Source organism: Molothrus aeneus, chromosome 11 (assembly GCF_037042795.1).
Source record: "Molothrus aeneus isolate 106 chromosome 11, BPBGC_Maene_1.0, whole genome shotgun sequence".
NCBI lineage: Eukaryota > Metazoa > Chordata > Aves > Passeriformes > Icteridae > Molothrus > Molothrus aeneus.
In genome coordinates this window covers 17,021,451-17,044,983 of record NC_089656.1, presented here as the reverse complement: position 1 = coordinate 17,044,983, position 23,533 = coordinate 17,021,451, and the positions used below count along the sequence as shown (strand labels likewise).

At 43.8% G+C, this 23,533-nt stretch overlaps 4 protein-coding genes and 1 long non-coding RNA gene across 10 annotated transcripts; 1 reads left to right on the top strand and 4 right to left on the bottom strand.

Annotated features, from left to right (window-relative positions):
• Positions 1 to 419: 419 nt before the first annotated feature.
• On the bottom strand, positions 420 to 6,323 carry LOC136561068 (arylamine N-acetyltransferase, pineal gland isozyme NAT-10). Its single transcript, XM_066557189.1, has 2 exons — positions 4,514 to 6,323; positions 420 to 2,596 (listed from the first exon to the last, which is right to left on the bottom strand). Exon 2 carries the CDS (start codon positions 2,589 to 2,591, stop codon positions 1,719 to 1,721), a length of 873 nt encoding a protein of 290 aa, XP_066413286.1. The 5' UTR covers positions 2,592 to 2,596; positions 4,514 to 6,323; the 3' UTR covers positions 420 to 1,718.
• LOC136561066 (arylamine N-acetyltransferase, liver isozyme-like) lies at positions 4,832 to 22,862 on the bottom strand. 4 transcript variants are annotated; one of them, XM_066557184.1, is made up of 2 exons: positions 22,791 to 22,862; positions 4,832 to 7,262 (listed from the first exon to the last, which is right to left on the bottom strand). In XM_066557184.1, exon 2 carries the CDS (start codon positions 7,255 to 7,257, stop codon positions 6,367 to 6,369), a length of 891 nt encoding a protein of 296 aa, XP_066413281.1. In that variant the 5' UTR covers positions 7,258 to 7,262; positions 22,791 to 22,862; the 3' UTR covers positions 4,832 to 6,366. The 4 variants fall into 4 exon arrangements, with proteins under 4 accessions (XP_066413281.1, XP_066413279.1, XP_066413280.1 ...); XM_066557182.1 differs by lacking the exon at positions 22,791 to 22,862 and adding an exon at positions 14,853 to 14,949; XM_066557183.1 differs by lacking the exon at positions 22,791 to 22,862 and adding an exon at positions 9,868 to 10,065.
• On the top strand, positions 6,542 to 8,960 carry LOC136561070 (uncharacterized). The gene is made up of 4 exons (XR_010784294.1): positions 6,542 to 6,630; positions 6,779 to 6,870; positions 7,456 to 7,651; positions 8,861 to 8,960. It is a non-coding gene; the product is annotated as an uncharacterized lncRNA (long non-coding RNA).
• Positions 11,516 to 14,968, bottom strand: LOC136561065 (arylamine N-acetyltransferase, pineal gland isozyme NAT-3-like). Of its 2 annotated transcripts, XM_066557180.1 has the most exons (3): positions 14,853 to 14,968; positions 14,572 to 14,696; positions 11,516 to 13,553 (listed from the first exon to the last, which is right to left on the bottom strand). In XM_066557180.1, exon 3 carries the CDS (start codon positions 13,544 to 13,546, stop codon positions 12,683 to 12,685), a length of 864 nt encoding a protein of 287 aa, XP_066413277.1. In that variant the 5' UTR covers positions 13,547 to 13,553; positions 14,572 to 14,696; positions 14,853 to 14,968; the 3' UTR covers positions 11,516 to 12,682. The 2 variants fall into 2 exon arrangements, with proteins under 2 accessions (XP_066413277.1, XP_066413278.1); XM_066557181.1 differs by lacking the exon at positions 14,572 to 14,696 and having other exon boundaries at positions 14,853 to 14,957.
• On the bottom strand, positions 18,902 to 22,905 carry LOC136561067 (arylamine N-acetyltransferase, pineal gland isozyme NAT-3-like). 2 transcript variants are annotated; one of them, XM_066557188.1, is made up of 3 exons: positions 22,791 to 22,883; positions 22,511 to 22,586; positions 18,902 to 20,940 (listed from the first exon to the last, which is right to left on the bottom strand). In XM_066557188.1, the coding sequence occupies exon 3, from the start codon at positions 20,931 to 20,933 to the stop codon at positions 20,061 to 20,063; it is 873 nt and encodes a 290-aa protein (XP_066413285.1). In that variant the 5' UTR covers positions 20,934 to 20,940; positions 22,511 to 22,586; positions 22,791 to 22,883; the 3' UTR covers positions 18,902 to 20,060. The 2 variants fall into 2 exon arrangements, with proteins under 2 accessions (XP_066413285.1, XP_066413284.1); XM_066557187.1 differs by lacking the exon at positions 22,511 to 22,586 and having other exon boundaries at positions 22,791 to 22,905.
• Positions 22,906 to 23,533: the final 628 nt, after the last annotated feature.

Below are 23,533 nucleotides of genomic sequence, written 5' to 3'. Positions count from 1 at the left end.
ATATTGGCCTGTTTAGTTCAAGAAGCGTCAGGTAACAGGTTCCAAGGAACAGGTAACAAGTGACTGGATATCAGGAAATGGCTTCCAATTATGCCAGGGAAGGTTTTGAATAGATACTAGGAATATTTTTTCACAGGGTCAGAAAGGACTGGAAGACTGTCAAGGGCAGTGGTGGAGTCGCCATCTCTGGAAGTGGCACCTGAAGGACAGAGTTTAATGGTGAACATGGTTGTGATGTTGAGTTGATTGTTGAACTCTATGATCTTAAAGGGCTTTTTCAATCTCAGTGTTCCTAAGAAGTTTGAGGTGGGAAGGGGTGGCCAGCAGATCTGCACCATGAGTGAGCAGCCCTCACTTGGCAGATGGGGTGTGCAAGAGTCAGTGCAGCTGGGAGCAGCTGTACCTAAAACAACTCAGAGTGTCTTTATTTTCCTTTTATTAATTTCAGATATACACTTACAGCATTTGTGAGATTAATGATCAGATTATGTCTTTGAGCAGAAAGACTATTCAGTGGGAGGAATCAACATTTGACTGATACTCAGGCTTATTACAGGCTGGGGAGAAAGAATGTTTTTCAGTGTTTTTGCTATTTTCGATGCATTTAAGAATGTTTCCCCTTTCTTAGTGGTTTCCTTGGCTGGGCTTTTTGCAGAGAAAGCGTGGTAGGAGGAACAACATTTTCTGGAAAATGGGGAAACATGATTGTGAAAGAAAATGTTTCCTTTAGATTTGGCTGGCTTCTTGGGTTGTTTTTTCACTTTGATACAGATGAACAAACACTAATGGCATTAAAGCTAAGGGCTAAGTGGTACCCATTCAGGACAGCCATATAGACACTCATGTTTGCAGGACAAAATTAAGGGTATAGTGGGCTTAGCTTCATCTACAAATACAATGCAGTCCTAAAAGTACAGAATTTCCACCCCTTTTGGGACAAAAGTAAATCTAAGCCAGCTGTGACATTTAAGTACCAGTCACAATTTACAGGATGATTATATCTCAGAAACAAAGCTTAGTAGTTATCTCCTTAGAGCCCATCAGCCACAATAACACTGCAATATATAGAATTTTCATCACCAGAAGAATAGCAACATACCAAAAATTACTTGGGGCAGTTTACTGCAGTAATGGCCAGAGGGATGCACATGATGACGATTTTCATTTTCTACTATGGTTTGTCTAAGGATGATGGTGAAAGAATTATGCCTCCTAATGCTCCTTTCCAATATGACAATGTTTTACTCATATTAAAGGTAGAGGAATGAGATGAGCTGTGAGTGGTTTGATCTTGTGAAAAATGAAGTTTTAAATGTGTGCTTTCTTGTCTAAATGCTCACAGATTACTTGTCTCCCTATAATAACCTTAGAAAATGTGTTGGCAGCATATCACAATTAATAATCCATACTCATGTGCTACAGGCAGTCCAAAATCCCCCAGGCATATATCTTACCCAAGCTTATAACCAGATTCAAATCAAATCCTACATTTGTGCCAAAAATTGAACGGCAGTCATCTCCCAGCAAATAATTTTACCTAACTGACTCAAGAGTCTTAAATCCCTGATTTTTCCCAAAGTGAAAGTCACATTAATCTCATACTAATGTATATATCCTTCAGTCACCTGCAAAAGAATCCCATAACCTTGCAGTAGGGATTGCACAGACAGTGGAAGCTGCTGTACCCACATAGCATTACTGTAGGTTTTCCTGGCATTCTAGATTGTGTAAGATCCTTTAACATTAATGGGGACAAGTTTTCTCTCTAGGTTGATGTTAAATTTCTCTTTGAGGGTCTTTTCCACCTCTTCATCTTCAAGAGTTACAAATTCCACCAGATCCATGTTTTCCTTGTAGTTGTACGTGGTCTCGGTGAGCGTCCACCCAATCAGTGCCCGGAATCCGTCGGTGGTCTGGAGGGTGCAGATGGACTTCTTTGTGAAGAGGGAATCTGGAGAGGTCTGGAGGTATGTGCACTGGAAACGGAAATCTTCCACAGTCCGTGGCTCGAGGCTGAACATATAAACCTTGCGACACTCCTTCTTCTCCAGCAGGTCAGAGTTGGAGAAGCTCTGGTTGGGGATGTATTGTTTCCGTCTCATTTTCTCCAGGTACCAGACGCCATTCTTCTCCGTGAAGCGGAACACGCCGGGAGCCTGGGGCTGGTCTTTCCCTGACACAAGCTCCATGGGCTGCCACATCTGGTAGGACACCCCAAAGCCTCCATCAACGATGTAGGCTTTGCCATCAATGATGACTTTTACCACGAGGTGGGTCATGAGGGTGGCGTAGGCGTTCTGCTGGGGGTTGAACACATAGGCTCCCAGGAAGCTGGTCTCATAGCCCAGGCTCTTCAGCACCCAGCCCAGCAGCTGGTTGTTTTCCATGCACCAGCCACCCCTCTTCCTCCTCACAATCTTGTTGTAAACGTGCTCCAGCTCCAAAGTAATTTTCTCCCCGCAGTGGATGCTGAGGTTTTCGAAGGGAACAGCACGGATGTGATGCTGGAATATATCGGTTAGGGTTTCCAAATCTTGTTTTTCAGTGGAGCCTTTATAGCCAGTTCTTGCAAAATACTCTTCAAGGTTCATCTCACCTGTAAAGGAAGGAATTGTGTTTTGGTTTCTTTACATCAGTGATTTATGATGCTGTGAAAAGCTGCCCTGGCTCTGCCAGCAAAGATTCTTTAATCTACTGAACCTCATCAGAACAGCTTTTAAAGGAAACAAGCATTCCTATCAAATGGTTCCCTGAGCAAAGAGCAGTGCACACGAGGGTTTGCTTTTGTCTTAGAGTCATCCCTCTGGCAAACAGCTGATGCCATTTCAGTTTCATACGGGGCGGCTGCGAGATGAGGATTTGCTGTATTTGCATTGTAACCGCAGGGTTAAGAAGAAATGTAAGGTCTTGCTGGGGAGTGTGTACAAGGGTTCATGAGAAATGGTCTAAAGCCACTGCTCAGTGACAGAACTGTCACTGGGGGAGGCTGTGTCATCTGCCAGTGGGAGGGAGGACATTCTGAGCCAGGATTCACATGTTCTTTTCATGAGTCTGCCACTGATGGACGTGATAGTAAATGAATCACTTGTTCAATACACATTGCTCTTCCACTACTTACAAAAAGTTAACATGAAAAGTAGAGTGAAAAGCTTTATTCAGATAATTATAACTGAAAAAGTCTGACTTTTGAAAGTCACAGACCACTGAATCTTGTGTCTGCTCAGAGTGTTGTAGAAATTCATTTTGGTGTTGGAATAATGGATCTGAATGGAGGGAAGTGAGTGACCTAAAAGACAGGGAGCACATCACCATTCCCTCCTGTGCCCTGTGTCTCACAGGCCACCCTGAAAATGAACAGCGGCTGCTTTACTCTCTCTGGTCCTGAGCTTTCTCAAAACTCACCAATCCTTTAACTCAGCAGTGAACTATTGAATGTTTACTGCAAACTAGAATTTCTCAAAATGATTCTCAGTGGCAGATTCATGCTGTGCATATTCATGGTGTGGATGCACCTGTCCCAAGTGAACAGAGAGCACCAGCAAAAACTACACATTACCTGCTACAGAGAGGAATTTAGCTTCCAGTGATATCTAAGTGTATTGTTGGAGGATATGTTCAATGTAATAATATTTGTTCAGTGTAACATAAAAGTCATGGCACTTTTGATTTGCAGAATCTGAGCATATCTGATCCTATCACTCTGACTGTGAATGCTAAATAGATCACACCAGTATAAAGCTGGTTCTCAAGTTTGTATTATTTGTAATTTCTTTCTGCAGCTCCATAATATGCTTGATCGGCACTAGATCTGTACTGCAGGAGATGAAAGCCACTGTTCTTTTGAAATGTGAGCAGACCAGATGAAAAGGCAGGTACTGAAAAGGTCGCCCACAAATGTGGTTATGATTTATGTACAGAAAAACATCAGCAAAAGAATATTAAAGGTGCAAATGAAGGTGTTCATACAAAACTATTCCTTACCAGGATTATACACAGTATCAGCAATTCCACTGTTGAAAATATGTTATCTTCTTTATCCTAATACATCAGCACATGGACTTCCTGGGTTGTACAACCCAGAGTCTGTAATTTTTTAAAGTTGTTTTTGAGGAGCTGTAATTTTATTCCCTTAAAGCAGAGTGTATTGATTATTAGTCTGAACTTTTGCTTCCTTTGCACTTGCAAATTGCAAATTCAAGTATCTAAAAGCACGACTTCCAATAAGAAGTTGCAGTTCTAAATTTATATCTACTATTGTACCTAAACAAAAGAATCTATTTTATAGTGAAATGAAGCTTCTCCTGAAGAGTGAAAGGTAGAAGAATTGAAATCGCACATCACTGTTTTGCCCTCTTTAACAGCTCCTGTTTAGCAAGTGATATTTTAGCTCTATGTCCACACATTTTTAGAACATTTTAGAACATTTATGTTATTGTCCATGACCTTTACCATCATAAAGAAACCAGGGGTTTGTATCTTTCTTTGGAGGGGATTTTTAAGAAAATAAACTTACCTCTAACGAGATCCCTTTTTATTTATTGAGGTATTCAATTTCTGGGGGGTTTATTACAGGGGCAGCAGTCAGTGGAGCCAGGAGTGGATACAGATTGTGAGGGTTGTCTTTCTAAGCTCTGCTGGTCCTCGCCTCTGAATCTTAAATTCCACGAAAGGGCAGAGTCCATCCAAGAAGAATTCACATTTTTGGACTTCGCTGATCCGTGAGCAAATTAAACTTTGTTTCTTCCTATTAGTAGATGTTTATGCCTTCCCCTAGTTAAGACCAGAATGAACTCGTTTTCTATGTAAAATAATTACAGTAGGCAGTTGCAGATGGCGTTATAACTTTTTTTAATTAAATATTATTATTTTGCAAACCAGCTCTTTGCAGTGGAGGATGTTCATCTGTGCCCTGGTGGGTACACTGAGGTGCCAAGGTGTTGCAGGCTGTGTTGCAGGCTGAGCTCGATGGATGCACAGATGAGCTTTCTTTGTCCACACAGGAACTGTTTCAAGCTGTTCAACTCAAGCTGTAGCAGGGAGTTATTGTGGAGCTGATGAATGCCATGACAAATATTTATTTGCATGAAGTAATGCATTTCTGCTCTAAAAGCTGGCCTCCTGCATCCTCACAGCATTGCAGTGCTGTTTATTTAATTCTCTCCAGTCAAGCCTGTCTCCCCTTCACTGGATAGAGGTGGAATATCAGAGGAGGCCTCTGGGAAAGGTAAAGAGCACATTAGACTGCACGTGGGGAAGCACCTGAGTTTTAAGCACACCAGGTGCCCCATGGGTCTGTGTGGTTGACTAAAACAAGAATCAAAGTCTTTTTCTTGGCTGATGTTCTTCTGTTGCCCTCTTTCATGGCACATCCTGTACAGTACCACAGGTATCATCAGGGAAAAGGCTTCTGTGTCCTCGATATCTTGCTGTGCAACCACACTGGTGGCATGTCCTCACTTCCCAGGGCTTTCTTTTGCATCCACACTTTTTAAGGTAGATTTTGTGCAGAATACTGTTTGTAATAAATATGAAGATTTTATCTATAATACCATCGTCTCCTCTTGACATCACATGAATGTGTGGTCCCGAAAGTTTAGATTATAGTGTGCCAAGATTGATCTAACTTTTTTTCCAGTTGTGATACCAAAAGCCTGATTGTTAAGAACTGTTGAATCATCTCATCTTCTACAGATCTTATTGTGAATTCAGACACAGATAAATCAGACTCAGAAAAAGTGGGTACTCAAAATTAGAGAGATCTTGGAAGGGGGTTAGGTACCCTTGGATAAATATCTTACTTTAAGTCAATTTCTGAAAAGGGAAGAGGACTTAAGTCTTTCAACTTTTCATAAGCCAAGCAGCACCTAATGGTGGCTTGTTTTGAGAAAGTCTTAACCTTTCTTTTTTTCTACAGTATTTAAAGGCCAAATTCAGCTCAACTTTAAGATTGTTAAGAGAAGTGAATAATTTGTAAAAGTGACTGAGAAGATTGCAAATAATGCCAAAAAAGGATAGAGGTCTTTTTTGAAAAATGGTAACACAACCTCTCCTTCTGCATAATTTTGGTCTCATTTGCCACAAAATATATCTGCAATAAAATGAGTTCTTGAGAAGGTGAACATAAAGTTCAGGAGTCAAAAACCAACTTCCAGATGAGCAAAACAGAGCTAGTAAGATGTCTTGGTTTCTAAAGAAGGAGAGGTTTAATAAAAAATATGCAATTGATATATGTAGTTAATTAGCAATATACTGGAATTTACCAAGCTTTGTGACTAGCTCGAGTTAAAAATGAGATTATTGTAATTAATGTTAATTTTAGAATTTTCCTCTTGGCTATTTAAAGATCCATCTAGCACAGTGTTGCAGTTATATCTTATCCACTAAATTAGGTGGCAAGCCACGAACATTTACTGGTACGAGTTTGTTCTCCAGTTCTATACTGAATTTATCTTTCAGTGTCTTCTCAACCTCTTCATCTGTAAGGGTTGTGATGTTCACCAGGTCCATGTCCTCTGTGTAGTTGTACTTCATCTCTGTGAGGGTCCATCCAACTAAGGCAAGGACCCCATTGGTGGTTTGGAGACTGCAGATTGACTTCTTCCGAAGGATGTTATCTGGAGACACTTGGAGGTACGCATTTAGCTCCTGGAAGTCATCTATGTGCCGTGGCTCGAGGGTAAATTTATGTATTTTTCGGATATTCCCCAGTTCTGGAGTATGAGGGAAGTCATTCTTGCTGTGCTCAGGAATGTAATGCTTCCTTTTGACTTTCTCCAAGTACCAGGTGCCGTTGTCTTCCATGAAGCGGAAAATGCCAGGAGCCTGGGGTTGGTCCTTCCCAGAAATCAGCATCAGCGGCCGCCACATCTGGTAGGCACCACCAAACCCAGCATCTACTATGTAGGGCTCTCCCTTGATCACCACCTTCAGCAGGATATGGTTTATCTGAGCAGTGTATCCCTTCTCTGCTGGTTCATAGCTGTTTGCACCAAGAATACAGATGTCATACCCTAATTCTTGCAAGGCCCAGAAGAGGAGGTAGTTGGTTTCCAGGCACCATCCACCACGTTTCTTTCTCACAATCTTATTGTAAATAGCCTGCAAATCCAGTTCAATGGGCTCCCCACAGTGCATGCTGAGGTTCTCAAAAGGAATGCTGTGGATGTGATGCTGGAAGATGGCTGTCAGGGTTTGCAAGTCTGCATCCTTATGGGGCTTGTTGTAAGATATTCTTCCAAAATACTCCTGAATTTTCATTTTGCCTGTGGGAGCAGAAAAGTAGCCAGTTATTGCTGTGCAGCTGACAAGGGGTTCACTCCTGTTTCTGTAGCACAGGTTAACCAGCCTGCAGATGTAATCTGGGCTGTTTTAATGAGGATTTAAAAAAATTTTAAGTATTTCTTTAAAAAGAGACAGGGACAGGAGCAGGTGGCATTAATGCTTTCCCTCTCTCAGGGGCTGCCTTCAAACCAGGAGGTTTTTTCTGTGGGAAGGTACAGCACATGCCAGAACAGAATCTCTGGCCACAGAGGAGGATCCCACGTAACAAAATTTTTCAAAAATCAAGAAACAAAAGGTTTGCAGAAAAGCTGCCACACCATACCAGCATAAAAATCACAGCAAGATCTTACTGTTTCTTTTACTGTACCAGGTAAGCAATTCTTTCTTTATCCCACAGGTAATTTAACTGGTAGGTTTTGCATTCATGGATTAAGTTAACTGGGATTAACATCTCAGTGTGTCACCATTTCAGACAGGTTTCCATGTGAAATAGATCATTGTTTTCTTAATCTCTTAAATTTCCCTGAGGAGTTTAGACAGGGCTTTGACTGTGAAAGGAAAGGACTTCAATTTTTCTAACCTAAGGATCAAAGGAATTGATCTAAAAGTACATACAAAAGAAGTCATAATCTTTTCTTTTCTTTGATCATCTTTTACAAACTGAAGGCTTTAGTTTCAGATCAAATTATTGGAAATATTTTGTGGTTTTCTGTCTATATCTCTGATCCCCTTTCATTAGCAGAAAGACACTGTCATTGGCACTGGTTGTGTGGCCAAGATACAAAAGGTTCCCTGTATGACTTCTAATTCAGTGACTCACCTTCTCTGCAAGGATTTCTTTTGCCCTTAGTTTAGATTTAATTTGGCTTTTTTCCATGCAAAGATATTTGTTGTTCAGAACAATTCACAATCTGTTAAGGGCTGTGTTAATTTTCAGAAAGTCTGAGGATTTCTTGCTTCCTTCAACTGATTGAATATTCCCTGGGAGAATTTTCCAAAAATCCCTTGATGTGGATGAGATGGGACGGACTCCCTTCCACTGAGTATTCTCAGCTTTGGTCCAACTGTTTCCCCCCAGCAATTTGACCCCATGTCCATGCCAGAAGCCTGTGAAAATCCCATCTCAAGTCCATGGGTGGAAGTGCCCCCACCCAAGCAGATGAGCACATCCAATGGCCTAATCTCTAGACTTTAACCCCAGTCTTCATGCCAGCAGCACAACTCACATGATTTGGTTGTATTGTTCCTGATCTGCACTAGTACCAACATTCAGACTGGATAATGCAAACCACAGGAAAATTTGATAGAATAGAAGATCATCCCAGTAAGGGAATAGCAAATAAACATTATCACTTCAAAAGGAACCAAAGAGTCTACATGAAAAAACAGTAATGTCTCTTTGATACTGCATTTTATGATTTTTTCCATCCCTTTTGTAGGACAAGGGCCTCATCTCTGGCAGGATCTCCTTGGAAACACTTGTAGAAAGCCATTTCCCTCCCAACACACAGCACACGTGTTGGGCACAGGCTCATCCTATGGTCCTCTGCCTCATTTTTCTTTCTCCTCCCACTTTCAGCTCTTTTACATAGGAAGATAGAAACATCTTTACCCCATAAGGATGTGGAGCTGAATCTCTGTGACCAGCAGGAGTCCAGAGGAGTGCATCAGCTTGGTGGGTCTGACACACTTGGAATTTACCTTCAAGCAAAACCAGATCAGTCCCTGCCCTCGGTCAGCAGCAGAAGGCCTGATGCCCCCCCTTGTAAGCCATCTCCTGGGTCTGGGTGTCCCCATTACATGGTGAAAGTATAGAATAAAACCAGCTCCCTTCATCCAGCCATGGAGAGTCCCCATAGGGTGCTGCCAATGAGGCTTTGGGAAAATGTATTGGGAAAGCCTTTTGGGAAATTCCCTGCTCATGCCTCAGTTTCCCCTTCTCTGGCCTCATCAATTTAAAGTCTGCTTCAGAGACAGCCTTGCAGTGGCTGACAACATGTGCTCTAATCTCAATGAATACTTAAAGAGGTTTAAGTACAATAAAGCTGCACTACAACATCATTGACATTAGGGAGCATCCACATAAATCAGTGTTTACTCCCTGGCTCTCCTGAAGGCAGATTTTTCCTTGGCACAGCCATTGCTGCTGTGAGAGCCAGGAGGCTGCAGGAGTGAGCAAACCCTCTCCCAGGGGACAATCTGTATTCCAAAATTGAGTTGCCAAATATCCCAAGCCTCAGTCCAGATCTCAGCCTCGTTTGCTTCTGCCCCTGCAGCAGCTGAGGCAGTGTTTGCTCAGTGTTCCTGCAGCTTTGAGATTCAGAGATGGTTCTGCCTCTCTGCACACATCCCTCGGGATCACTGGGTCCTTTTGTAATTAGGCTGAATATTAGGATTCTCATTTCTGCTGAGAATCAGGAGGAAGTTCCAAGGCTGGATCCTCATGTACATGCCTACACGGTTTGTTTGATTCAAAGTTACACTGTGAGTCAATAGCTGCATTTTTCATACACTCTGGCTCAAAATAAAGGGTTAGTTTCACTCTCAAACACTCAAGGTTGCACTTAGAAAATGCCCTTCACTCACCATCAGCCCCGGTTCCTGTAGTTTGTGCTTTGCTAATACACCCACAGTGCTGTGCACAGGCTGTGCAGACTCACAGGGGTGAGCTTTCCCAGAGGGGCTGACCCAGAGCTGCAGAGGGAAGTTAAAGATCAGGCATGCAGAGCTCACCTCACACGCAGTCAGCTCAGGCTTTCCACCCTGGGCTGTTCCAAAGGTCCCAGCAAGAGCTGCACTGGCAACAGCAGCTCTTAAAGGTCCAGGCAGCCTTTAGTGCCTGTCAGGGACTGCCTTATCCTCCAGCCCAGCAGCCAAAGAGGGCAGAGAGTTTCTTCTTTAAGAGTAGATTATATTCTGAAGGTTTTATTGCTTTATTTGTATTGGCATCTGTGTGGAAATCCCTGTCATGCAATTTGTTGTGTTAGGTGCTGCACAGAGAGCCTGGAAATGATCCAGTTCACAAACTGCTTACAATATTGAGGAGACTTTAACCTTCCACATCACTGAATGGCAGCTGAACCCTGCAGGAGTGCAAAGTAGGGGTACCATGAGCAACTTCTGTATGTGGCTATAACCTATAAACCCATCCTCAACACTGCGGGTCACCCAGGGGCTTCAGGGTCTGGGGCACTCTGGTGGGAGCTCCCATGCTAAAGCAGCAAAGCACTCGTGCAAAAATGATGCAGATTTTACATTACTGACACTGATATGGTCGGGATCCTTGTGGGAAATTACTTATGATAGACAGGGAGCAATCCAGGGCAGGAAGTGACTGATTGATTGGTGGGGATGGCAGCTGTTGAACTCATCACAGCACACTGAGCTGTTCCTCGTGGCCGACACCAGCCCCAACACGCAACAAGGTCAGATTTGCCAAGTCACACAGTTGTGTCAATTCCCCAGGGTTCAAAGAGAAGCCCTGTCCTTTGAAAGGGAAGATGCTGCCCCCAGAGAACTCTGAGCTCCCTCAACCTGCTGTGCTTTTAAATATCTGCCTCCAAAGTTAGTGATAAGGAAAAAAACAAACTAGCGCAATCTTTTTTTTTTTTTTTTTTTCTTCCAACAGCAAGTTCCATTGCATTGCTGAGCAGTGTGCTGTGCCTCTGTGGTGAGCAGGAGGAAAGAGCTCGGAGCTGTGATTCTTGGCTCTCTGTGGATCTTCTCCTGCTCCACAGATTTGCAAGACCTGCCTGCACTTTTACCTCCTCCCAATGCTTTGTCCCTGCTGTCCCACTGAGTTTCGCTCCTTTCGCTCTCCCACTAATTTGGGGGCAACAGAAAAACACAGATCAAAAACAAGCCTGATCCTGGGACAAGTCTGCTGATCATTTGTGTTGCAAGCTCCTGGTCCACACAATAAGAAGCCTCTCTCTTTCTTTTACAACCACATTTCATTTTATCATAGGATGGGTGGGCCTCATGTGCCATGAAAACTATTGCAGCCAAGCAAATATAAGTGAATATGGCTCTGATAAGACCAGGGTTTCAGGAGCTTGCTGTGTCTCTAAGAAATAAATTTTGAACATGCAGAATAGCAGCTTTTGTTAAATCTGAACTGCTAGTTCAAGAAAGCTGTACTGGCTGCATAACAAGTGAAAAAGGTTCAATGAGTTATTATCCTTTTACAAGCCTTAGCTGGAAAATATTAGCACATACAAATAATCAGGACAACTTCACTGATTAATGACATTTATTTTTTACTATGGGAATGCATGCTGTAATTTGGGGAGGGGGGTAAAACATCTGAATAATTCTAGTTCACAGTGCTTGATTTTTTTATTTCATTGTAATTCACTAATATAATTTGCTTAATTATAAGTGCAGAGTTTTAATGCTTCCAGGATTTGTACATAAAGGAACATCAAGCATCTTCTCAAAGGGCAAAGGGGTCACATTTGAGTTGTTTCTCCTACTAGAAATCTTAGCCCTTAGGTATGTGATTAAGATTCATCATTTCTCCTTATATCAATATAATTAGTGTCACTGCAAACACATCCTCAGTAGAACAGATCTGTTTCACAAAAAGAGTTCTGTGCATGTGTTTGGGTTCTGCTGTAATAGCACCCAGAGTAGTCTGAGGAGAGGAACATGTATTGCCAGCAGTCTGCTGCTGAGGGTGAGCAAACAAAATGCTCAGGAGATGCTTTCACTTCAAAGGAAGGTTATGTCACTGGTTATGTCACTGAGAGAACAGGAGCTGTGCAAAGTCTGAAACAACACAGAATTGTCAATAACATTTCTTATCGTCAGTTCTGAGTCATAAATAAGCTGTCCTCAAGTACTCACTTGGTGACTTTGCACAGGTGTGGGATGGCCTGAGTGCCATGTGCGAGGGTGTTGTGGGTGTGAGAGCAAAAAGAATAGTCTAATGGCTTGACTGGAGAAACTCAGCACAGGATGTCTTTGTGGTTTGGCTATTACACTCCCAAAATAATATAGGATTCATTTAATAGGCAAGTACGACCTCTTCCCAGGTGGCAGCACCAGGTAGTAAAGACAAAGACATACAGCTCCATCATTCTGCCCAGCTACACTGGGTGTGTTTAGAAAAGCTTTTAAGAGGTGGAAGGAGTAGGGAATGGGCTGAGTCTGCTTCCCACTAAGCACAAACACAAGAGTAATGATTTGATTGAGCTTGGCAGAAATTATTGGAACCCAACCTAAAAAGAAATGCAGGAATAGTTGTGAAAATCCATTTGTTTTCCAGATTCGTGATAGTATGTTCTGCCTTACACAGGTGTAGCAGGAAGGAGAAAGATTAACCTCTGGATGCTTGTCAGAAAGAGAGGAAAGAATTGATTGTAATGCCACTGAATTGAATTGTAATCCAGGCAGTGAGTTAGAACAACTTGTTATCAACAGGTACAAATTTCTTGTCTAGTGGTAGACTGAATTTTTCCCTCAGTGTTTTCTCTAATTCTTCCTCTGCAAGCATTCTGATTTCCACATGATCCATATTGTCCCTATAATTGTACTTTATCTCTGTGAGTTTCCACCCCACCAGTTCCCGGATGCCGTCAGCAGTCTGCAGACTGCACATGGACTTCAGCACAAACTTTGAGTTGGGTGCTGTCTGCAGGTGGTCATTGCAGCCCCTGAACTCCTCAATGTCTCGTGGCTGAAGGGTGAAGAGATAAACCCGACGGCAAACTTCATTTTCCACATTTGGGGAAGTCGAGGTGCTTGGGTTCAGAACCCACTGCTTCCTTCTCACCTTCTCGAAATACCAAATCCCATTCTCCTCCTGAAAACGAAAGACCCCAGGAGTCTGAGGCTGATCTGTCCCTGAAATCAGCTCCATTGGCTGCCACATCTGGTAGGCCATCCCAAATCCTGCATCCATAATGTAGGATTTGCCATCAAGCTCCACTCGTAGTAGCAGATGATTGAATTCATCTGGATAGGCATCACGCTCTGGGACATAAACTTTTGCTCCCAGAAGGGTGACATCGTAGCCAAGAGTTTTCAGGACCCATGACAGAAGGTAGTTGTTTTCCATGCACCAGCCCCCGCGTTTCTTCCTCACTATCTTGTTGTAGATTGGTTCCAGGTCCAGCTCAATTCTTTCTCCACAGTGGATGCTGAGGTTTTCATAAGGGATAGCTCGGATGTGGTGCTGGAATATATCTGACATGGTAGCCAGGTCTGGCTTATTGTAGGAGCCCTGGTAAGAAATTCTGGCAAAATACTCCTTGATGTCCATGCTGCCTCTGAGAGAAGGGTGGGAAAAAATAAGAGGCTGTGTCAGAAGTGGTGGAAGGCTCTTGCCCATCCCTTAGAATGGGGTGCTCAGAAGAGGAGCAGGATTTGACTAATATCTGAATCAAAGGCAGCTGAGTAATAGTGCTGAGAGAAGCCAATGGGACACTGCTGATGAGCACAAATGTTATTTTTATTTGCCTCTTTTACAGCTGTGACGAGAGGCTCCAGCTGTGCTAAGCACATTTCAGCAGAGTTCCTGCCCAGCAAAGCTACAAATCTCTGTAGGAAGGAACAAAAGCAGTAGCAGCAATGTTTCCCTGCTAGAAATTATAGGAGCTGAGACTCCCCAGATCTGAACTGCTTTGCTCATGGTATCAGCAAAGCAGAAGCAGAAAACAAACCCTCCCACTCTTGCACTGTGATCCAGAGACAGGCACTGCTAAATTTCAGACATCTGTAAATATGGAACAATCTTGTTCCCATTATTGACCCGAGGGGTATAAAAATGCTCTCAAGTTCCTGTACGCAACACCCATAGTAAAATTAAAGGAAAAATATCCAACTGTTCAACAGGATCATATTCCAAATCTGATGAAAAATGGTAAACCCAGAATTGTATGGGGATTTTGGATAAGTGCTTTCAGTACATAAAACAAAGGCAATGAAAAATGCCCATTTGGTGTAATATCCTGGAAGAAGCAGAGGGTCCCCACATAACCTTTATGACAGAGGCTTTACAGAACTCTGATTATTGATCATGGCCACCACTGTCTCAACATCCAGGCAGGCCTGAGTGATCCACGATGGGGTTAAGAGCATCAGAGTCAGGAGGTTCTCTTTGTTCAGCTTTTGGCTGTTCCCAGGATTTTCCCAGAACTACAGTTCCATTCATTTCTGAAAGCTTGGCACAAGCTTAGTTCTTCTTGTGTGAATTTTAACATCCCAGTTAAACCACTTTTTCCCTTTTTCTCCCTTTCTTTCCCACCACCACAGCAAGCAGAACATGTGCAGTAACTTTTTACTCACAAGGAAAATGTTGGTGTGCGTTTGTCTGTCTGTCCATCTCTTGAGGGTGTTTACAGGGCTGTTTTCATGGGGGTTGCTGAAATGAGGCAGATGGCACAAATGCCCGAGTAGCTTGAGGCTCACCACTGAGTAAATAAAGCAGTGTTGTTACAACATCAAGCAGCTGAGCTCCCTGCTCTGCCCTTACACCATTTCTGCTGTGTTTTGTCCCCAGACTGATTTAACTTCCTGGTTAGAGAGCACTCAGCTACCAAGATCTGGGGATTAAAAAAAAAGCTTACCTGGAAATTCAGTTCAAGTGCCAATGTGCTCCAGGGCTTGGGGGTGTTTCTAGGTTAAAGTGGCATAGCTGGCTGTCCTATACTTAGCACAGACAAGGCTTGAGGACTGCTCTCCAGCTGCTCTTCAGGGGAATGTCCTTTCCCTCAACTTGCTTTCACCCGCCTCTGTCAGATAGCAAAGGCTGAAAAAAAAAAAAAAAACAAACAGAAAAGAAAACCCGGAAGGGTGGTGCCTGAGAGCTGGAGTGAGCCAGCCAAGGCAGCAGCAGCAGTGTGTGTTAAAGTAACTTTGCTATAAAGATATACTTTTTGTTTTGGTTGTTAATTAAGCTTAGACATAGTGAAATAGCTGATATAAGTATGCTTGTGTTAAAATGCCTGCTTGGATAGGATAACATCCAATGAACACAGGATGAGGACCCTGCTACAGATATGCCACCTATCAGCACTCACTGTCTGAAGACAGTGTGGACAAGGGCCCAAAAACTGGAGGTGATAAGAACGGACTGAAACCACGGCCAAGGAATGCACATGCTCCAGAAAGGCAGAACAGAGGAGGAGCCATGCTAAACGCTTCTTGGAAAAGGTAAACTAATTCAGGGAAAATTTAGTGTGCATAATTATTATCAATGTGTAACAGGCCAGTGCAATAAAAATGGTATAAAATGGATGTTTCCAAAATATCAGGTGTGCTCTGGGCTGAGTGCCAAGATGCACCCAGCTCTAAGAACCTTTGCTCTTTGGTCTTGCCTCCTATTGTCCTTTATTAAAATTGTAAATTTTTACAGCAAAGTGAACCCTGTTTTTCACAAGTGCAAACCTGGCTATTGTTAGAGCACAGGCTGCTTCACATTTACACTTATTTGATGCTGGCTGCAGGGGTGGGCTCAGGCTGTCACCAAAATAGTGTTGTTTCAGTAGCTTGCTGGATGTGCTCAGGTGATGTCATTTTTTTCTCAGGTGCTTTTTTTTCTCAGGTGTTGTCGTTTTTAACATTAGATTACTATTTGTTTGGAAATGTGGGGAAGGAAAGCTGGCATGCATTCAGTCCAATAAGGTTTTTGCACTGTTTCTGAGGAACAGCAAGATTTCAGCACGGTAACCTGCACCTGCAACCTGCTTACCCCAGTCTGCACCACAGGAACTTCACTGCTGCTTTTGTTTCCTTTGCTCTGTGTGATTTCCCTGTAATTTTTTTTTACAGCAAATTTCATAGAAGCAAGAAGGCACTGGGGCAGCAATCTGTGTCTCCTTTGCTCTTTGCCCACAGGAATCACCTGCAGATATTGTTGATGGTGAAGATGCTCTTGGCAAAGTGATGAAGTATTAACACACAGGGAGCTGCATCCTCTCAGAGTATTTCATATTGCTTTTGTATCTCCCAATTCTGATTGCATTTTGTCAAGTTTCATTTTTTCCCTGACATCTGCAGCTGGGTCTTCCCTTCTGTTAGCTCCCCAACAGTCGTTCCAGTCCTTCACATGTAGTGTCAATGCCAAGTTCCATTCAAACACTGATTTATTGGGATAATTAGCAGAGCTAATAAATCAGATGAAACTAAGATGTCTGTGATAACCCATTAGTAGCTCCACTCCCATATCCAAATTTGGCTCTTTATGATCCCATCAGTGGCCTGTTTGTGACCCCACAAGAGAGAACCCATGCCCAAGCCACAAAATGCTGAAGGGAAAGGAGAACCTGCCCTCATCAGGCTCATCTGGGCAGTTCCAAATCAGTACAAAGAGAAAGTTCATACTCCTGTCTGGAGCTTGCTGGTCTTATCTTCCCACAGACCCTCATTTTGACAGGGAGAAACCAGAAGTCAAGCAGGCAGATCCCAGTCCTGATGGAAACCATCCTGAAATTCTGTGGACCCATCTCAGTATAATGTGTGAGGAGAGCCATCCATGCTCCTTGTCCAGAGTTCCTGGGACAAATAACAATCTTTATTGTTCTGTAGGGTGCCAGAACTGAACCCTTGCCACATTCCCTTATGTGAACTGGCTCAGGGTCAGTTCCAGGGAAATTTGGGGACCCTTTTTAAATGCAGGTGTTTTCTGACCCAGAAGGAGCAAAACCCACTTTCCATGGCTCCTGTAGTTTGTGCTTTGCTAATACACCCACAGTGCTGTGCACAGGCTGTGCAGACTCACAGGGGTGAGCTTTCCCAGAGGGGCTGACCCAGAGCTGCAGAGGGAAGTTAAAGATCAGGCATGCAGAGCTCACCTCACACGCAGTCAGCTCAGGCTTTCCACCCTGGGCTGTTCCAAAGGTCCCAGCAAGAGCTGCACTGGCAACAGCAGCTCTTAAAGGTCCAGGCAGCCTTTAGTGCCTGTCAGGGACTGCCTTATCCTCCAGCCCAGCAGCCAAAGAGGGCAGAGAGTTTCTTCTTTAAGAGTAGATTATATTCTGAAGGTTTTATTGCTTTATTTGTATTGGCATCTGTGTGGAAATCCCTGTCATGCAATTTGTTGTGTTAGGTGCTGCACAGAGAGCCTGGAAATGATCCAGTTCACAAACTGCTTACAATATTGAGGAGACTTTAACCTTCCACATCACTGAATGGCAGCTGAACCCTGCAGGAGTGCAAAGTAGGGATACCATGAGCAACTTCTGTATGTGGCTATAACCTATAAACCCATCCTCAACACTGCAGGTCACCCAGGGGCTTCAGGGTCTGGGGCACTCTGGTGGGAGCTCCCATGCTAAAGCAGCAAAGCACTCGTGCAAAAATGATGCAGATTTTACATTACTGACACTGATATGGTCTGGATCCTTGTGGGAAATGACTTATGATAGACAGGGAGCAATCCAGGGCAGGAAGTGACTGATTGATTGGTGGGGATGGCAGCTGTTGAACTCATCACAGCACACTGAGCTGTTCCTCGTGGCCGACACCAGCCCCAACACGCAACAAGGTCAGATTTGCCAAGTCACACAGTTGTGTCAATTCCCCAGGGTTCAAAGAGAAGCCCTGTCCTTTGAAAGGGAAGATGCTGCCCCCAGAGAACTCTGAGCTCCCTGAACTTGCTATGCCTTTAAGTATCTGCCTCCAAGGTTAATGATAAGGAAAAAAACAAACTAGCACAATCTGAAATGAAAACTTTTTCTTTTCTTTTTTTTTTTTTTTCCTTTTTTTCATCCTTCCAACAGCAAGTTCCATTGCATTGCTGAGCAGTGCACTGTGCCTCTGTGGTGAGCGGGAGGCAGGAGCTCTGAGCTGTGCCCTGCAGGGGCAGCACCCTGGCAGCTCTGGGCACTCACTCCAGATGAGTCAGCAGAAAGAAAAATGCCTTTCCCTGTTCCCGCCCTCCACACTCTGTATCATGGGGGTGATGGACATAACTCCCTACTCTGATCTTAAAGGTCTCTGATTTTATAGCTCTGGACTCATTCCCCAAGCCTATGGTCCAGCACAAAGTGCAGGAAACCCCCTGACACAGGAAGAGAGGATGGGCACAGCCCTTTCTAGGTGTTTCCTATGTTTGTTCCCACAAAGGATGGAGATTCTTGGCTCTGTGTGGATCTCCTCCTGCTCCACAGCTTTGCAGGACGTGCCTGCACTTTTACCTCATCCCAATGCCTTGTCCCTGCTGTCCCACTGAGTTTAGCTCCTTTAGATAGCCCACTAATTTGGGGGCCAAAGAAAAACACAGATCAAAAACAAGCCTGATCCTGGGACAAGTCTGCTGATCATTTGTGTTGCAAGCTCCTGGTCCACACAATAAGAAGCCTCTCTCTTTCTTTTACAACCACATTTCATTTTATCATAGGATGGGTGGGCCACATGTACTATAAGGAACTATTGCACTCCTGCAGCCAAGCAAATATAAGTGAATATGACTCTGGGAAGACAGGGGCTTCAGAAACTTGCCATGTCTCTAAGAAATACATTTTGAACATGCAGAATAGCAGCTTTTGTTAAATCTGAACTGCTAGTTCAAGAAAGCTGTACTGGCTGCATAACAAGTGAAAAAGGGTCCATGAGTTATTATCCTTTTACAAGCCTTAGCTGGAAAATATTAGCACATACAAATAATCAGGACAACTTCACTGATTAATGACATTTATTTTTTACTATGGGAATACATGCTGTAATTTAGGGGGTAAAACATCTGAATAATTCTAGTTCACAGTGCTTGATTTTTTTATTTCATTGTAATTCACTAATATAATTTGCTTAATTATAAGTGCAGAGTTTTAATGCTTCCAGGATTTGTACATAAAGCATCAAGCATCTTCTCAAAGGGCAAAGGGGTCACATTTGAGTTGTTTCTCCTACTAGAAATCTTAGCCCTTAGGTATGTGATTAAGATTCATCATTTCTCCTTATATCAATATAATTAGTGTCACTGCAAACACATCCTCAGTAGAACAGATCTGTTTCACAAAAAGAGTTCTGTGCATGTGTTTGGGTTCTGCTGTAATAGCACCCAGAGTAGTCTGAGGAGAGGAACATGTATTGCCAGCAGTCTGCTGCTGAGGGTGAGCAAACAAAATGCTCAGGAGATGCTTTCACTTCAAAGGAAGGTTATGTCACTGGTTATGTCACTGAGAGAACAGGAGCTGTGCAAAGTCTGAAACAACACAGAATTGTCAATAACATTTCTTATTGTTAGTTCTGAGTCATAAATAAGCTGTCCTCAAGTACTCACTTGGTGACTTTGCACAGGTGTGGGATGGCCTGAGTGCCATGTGCGAGGGTGTTGTGGATGTGAGAGCAAAAAGAATAGTCTAATGGCTTGACTGGAGAAACTCAGCACAGGATGTCTTTGTGGTTTGGCTATTACACTCCCAAAATAATATAGGATTCATTTAATAGGCAAGTACGACCTCTTCCCAGGTGGCAGCACCAGGTAGTAAAGACAAAGACATACAGCTCCATCATTCTGCCCAGCTACACTGGGTGTGTTTAGAAAAGCTTTTAAGAGGTGGAAGGAGTAGGGAATGGGCTGAGTCTGCTTCCCACTAAGCACAAACACAAGGGTAATGATTTGATTGAGCTTGGCAGAAATTATTGGTACCCAGCCTAAAAAGAAATGCAGGAATAGTTGTGAAAATCCATTTGTTTTCCAGATTCGTGGTAGTATGTTCTGCCTTACACAGGTGTAGCAGGAAGGAGAAAGATTAACCTCTGGATGCTTGTCAGAAAGAGAGGGAAGAATTGCCTGTAATGCCACTGAATTGAATTGTAATCCAGGCAGTGAGTTAGAACAGAGATAACCTGCTCGTATTGACAGGTACAAATTTCTTCTCTAATGTTACATTGAATTTCTCCCTCAGTGTTTTCTCTATTTCTTCATCTGCAAGCATTCTGATTTCCACATGATCCATATTGTCCCTATAATTGTACTTTATCTCTGTGAGTTTCCACCCCACCAGTGCCCGGATGCCGTCAGCAATCTGCAGACTGCAAATGGATTTGGTCACAAAGAGGGAGTCTGGTGCTGTCTGCAGGTGGTCATTGCAGCCCCTGAACTCCTCAATGTCTCGTGGCTGAAGGGTGAAGAGATAAACCCGACGGCAAACTTCATTTTCCACATTTGGGGAAGTTGAGGTGCTTGGGTTCAGAACCCACTGCTTCCTTCTCACCTTCTCTAAATACCAAATCCCATTCTCCTCCTGAAAACGAAAGACCCCAGGAGTCTGAGGCTGATCTGTCCCTGAAATCAGCTCCATTGGCTGCCACATCTGGTAGGCCATCCCAAATCCTGCATCCACAATGTAGGATTTGCCATCAAGCTCCACTCGTAGCAGCAAATGATCAATTTCTTCTGGATAGGCGTCGAGCTCTGGGACATAAACTTTTGCTCCCAGAAGGGTGACATCGTAGCCAAGAGTTTTCAGGACCCATGACAGAAGGTAGTTATTTTCCATGCACCAGCCCCCGCGTTTCTTCCTCACCATCTTGTTGTAGGTGGCTTCCAGGTCCAGCTCAATTCTTTCTCCACAGTGGATGCTGAGGTTTTCAAAAGGAACAGCTTGGATGTGGTGCTGGAATATATCTGACATGGTAGCCAGGTCTGGCTTATTGTAAGAGCCCTGGTAAGAAATTCTGGCAAAATACTCCTTGATGTCCATGCTGCCTCTGAGAGAAGGGTGGGAAAAAATAAGAGGCTGTGTCAGAAGTGGTAGAAGGCTCTTGCCCATCCCTTAGAATGGGGTGCTCAGAAGAGGAGCAGGATTTGACTAATATCTGAATCAAAGGCAGCTGAGTAATAGTGCTGAGAGAAGCCAATGGGACACTGCTGATGAGCACAAATGTTATTTTTATTTGCCTCTTTTACAGCTGTGACGAGAGGCTCCAGCTGTGCTAAGCACATTTCAGCAGAGTTCCTGCCCAGCAAAGCTACAAATCTCTGTAGGAAGGAACAAAAGCAGTAGCAGCAATGTTTCCCTGCTAGAAATTATAGGAACTGAGACTCTCCAGATCTGAAACTGCTTTGCTCATGGTATCAGCAAAGCAGAAGCAGAAAACAAACCCTCCCACTCTTGCACTGTGATCCAGAACCTCTTCTGCAACCAAATCTGAAGCAAATCTGCCCTGCCATGGTGTTACATCCATTATTTAGGCAGCCAGGCACGAACCGGTCTCACCTGCTCCTGCTCTTCGTGCCAGCAGTAACAGACATGACCTGGAGTGCAGAAGGGTTTTCTAGGGCAGAAAAGGCTGTGGGAGGGTTTTTGCTCATCTGCTGGGAGCTGCCTCCCCACAGCACAGCTTAGATTATCCCAGTCCTGATAATCACGGCCCTTCTCCAGGACCAGGAGGAAACCAAGGTTTGGGCCTAAACCACAAGGATCAAAGGCCTCACATTTTCTAAAATCATGTTTTGGGATGCAGTTCCTCTTTCTGTTCATGGTCTTCCCAGTGGTGGGTGGCTGCCCCTGGGTGAGGGAGCGGGCATTGCCCTCCTCTGGGATGGCAGAGGGCTCAGTGCAAGGCTGTTGCACAAACACAGGGCTGGAAAGCAGCTCGAGCCTTCCCGGCCCTTGATGGAAGGAATGGGATTTTGATGGAGCCAAGTATTTTTGTTATTTCTCCCCAGGCACTGCTAAATTTCAGACATCTGTAAATATGGAGCAATCTGATTCCCATTATTGACGCAAGAGGTCCAAAAATGCTCTCAAGTTCCTGTATGCAACACCCAAAGTAAAATCAAAGGAAAAATATCCAACTGTTCAACTGGATTATATTCCCAATCTGATGAAAAATGGTAAACCCACAATTGTATGGGGATTTTAGAAAGGTACTTTCAGTATACACAAAACAAAGACAATGAAAAATTCCCATTTGGTGTAATATCCTGGAAGAAGCAGAGGGTGCCACAATTTGGGTCCCCACATAACCTTTATGACAGAGGCTTTACAGAACTCTGACTATTGATCATGGCCACCACTGTCTCAGCATCCAGGCAGGCCTGAGTGATCCACGATGGGGTTAAGAGCATCAGAGTCAGGAGGTTCTCTTTGTTCAGCTTTTGGCTGTTCCCAGGATTTTCCCAGAACTACAGTTCCATTCATTTCTGAAAGCTTGGCACAAGCTTAGTTCTTGTTGTGTGAATTTTAACATCCCAGTTAAACCACTTTTTCCCTTTTTCTCCCTTTCTTTCCCACCACCACAGCAAGCAGAACATGTGCAGTAACTTTTTACTCACAAGGAAAATGTTGGTGTGCGTTTGTCTGTCTGTCCATCTCTTGAGGGTGTTTACAGGGCTGTTTTCATGGGGGTTGCTGAAATGAGGCAGATGGCACAAATGCCCAAGTAGCTTGAGGCTCACCACTGAGTAAATAACGCAGCGTAGCTACAACATCAAGCAGCTGAGCTCCCTGCTCTGCCCTTACACCATTTCTGCTGTGTTTTGTCCCCAGACTGATTTAACTTCCTGGTTAGAGAGCACTCAGCTACCAAGATCCAGGAGTTAAAAAAAGGCTTACCTGGAAATTCGATTGAAGTGCCAGTGTGCTCCGGGGCTTGGAGTGGTTCTAGGCTAAAGCTTAGAAGGTTCGTTGCTGTCCTCTGCTTAGCACAGAGAGGCAGACAAGGCTTGAGGACTGCTCTCCAACTGCTCTTCAGGGGAATGTCCTTTCCCTCAACTTGCTTTCACCCGCCTCTGTCAGATTGCAAAAGCTGAAAAAAAAAGAAACCAAACAGCGAAGGGTGGAGCATGAGAGCTGGAGTGAGCCAGTACAGCCAGCAGCAGTGCAAACCTGGCTGTTGTCAGAGCAGAGGCTGCTTCACATTTTCAGTGGTTTGATGCTGTCTGCGGGGGCCTGCTCAGGCTGTCACCAAAATATTCTTGTTTCAGTAGCTTGCTGGATGTGCTCAGGTGACGTCGTTTTTTACTCCCAGTCATTAGATTAGTATTAGTTTGGAAATGTGGGGAAGGAAAGCCGGCATGCATTCAGTCCAATAAGGTTTTTGCACTGTTTCTGAAGAACAGCAAGATTTCAGCATGGTAACCTGCACCTTCAACCTGCTTACCCCAGTCTGCACCACAGGAACTTCACTGCTCTATGTAATTTCCATGTCGTTTTTATTGCATCAAATTTCATAGAATGTACAAAAGCACTGGGGCAGCAGTGAGTGTCTCCTTTGCTCTTTGCCCACAGGAATCACTTGCAGATGTTGTTGATGGTGAAGATGCTCTTGGCACAGAGATGAAGTATTAATACATAGG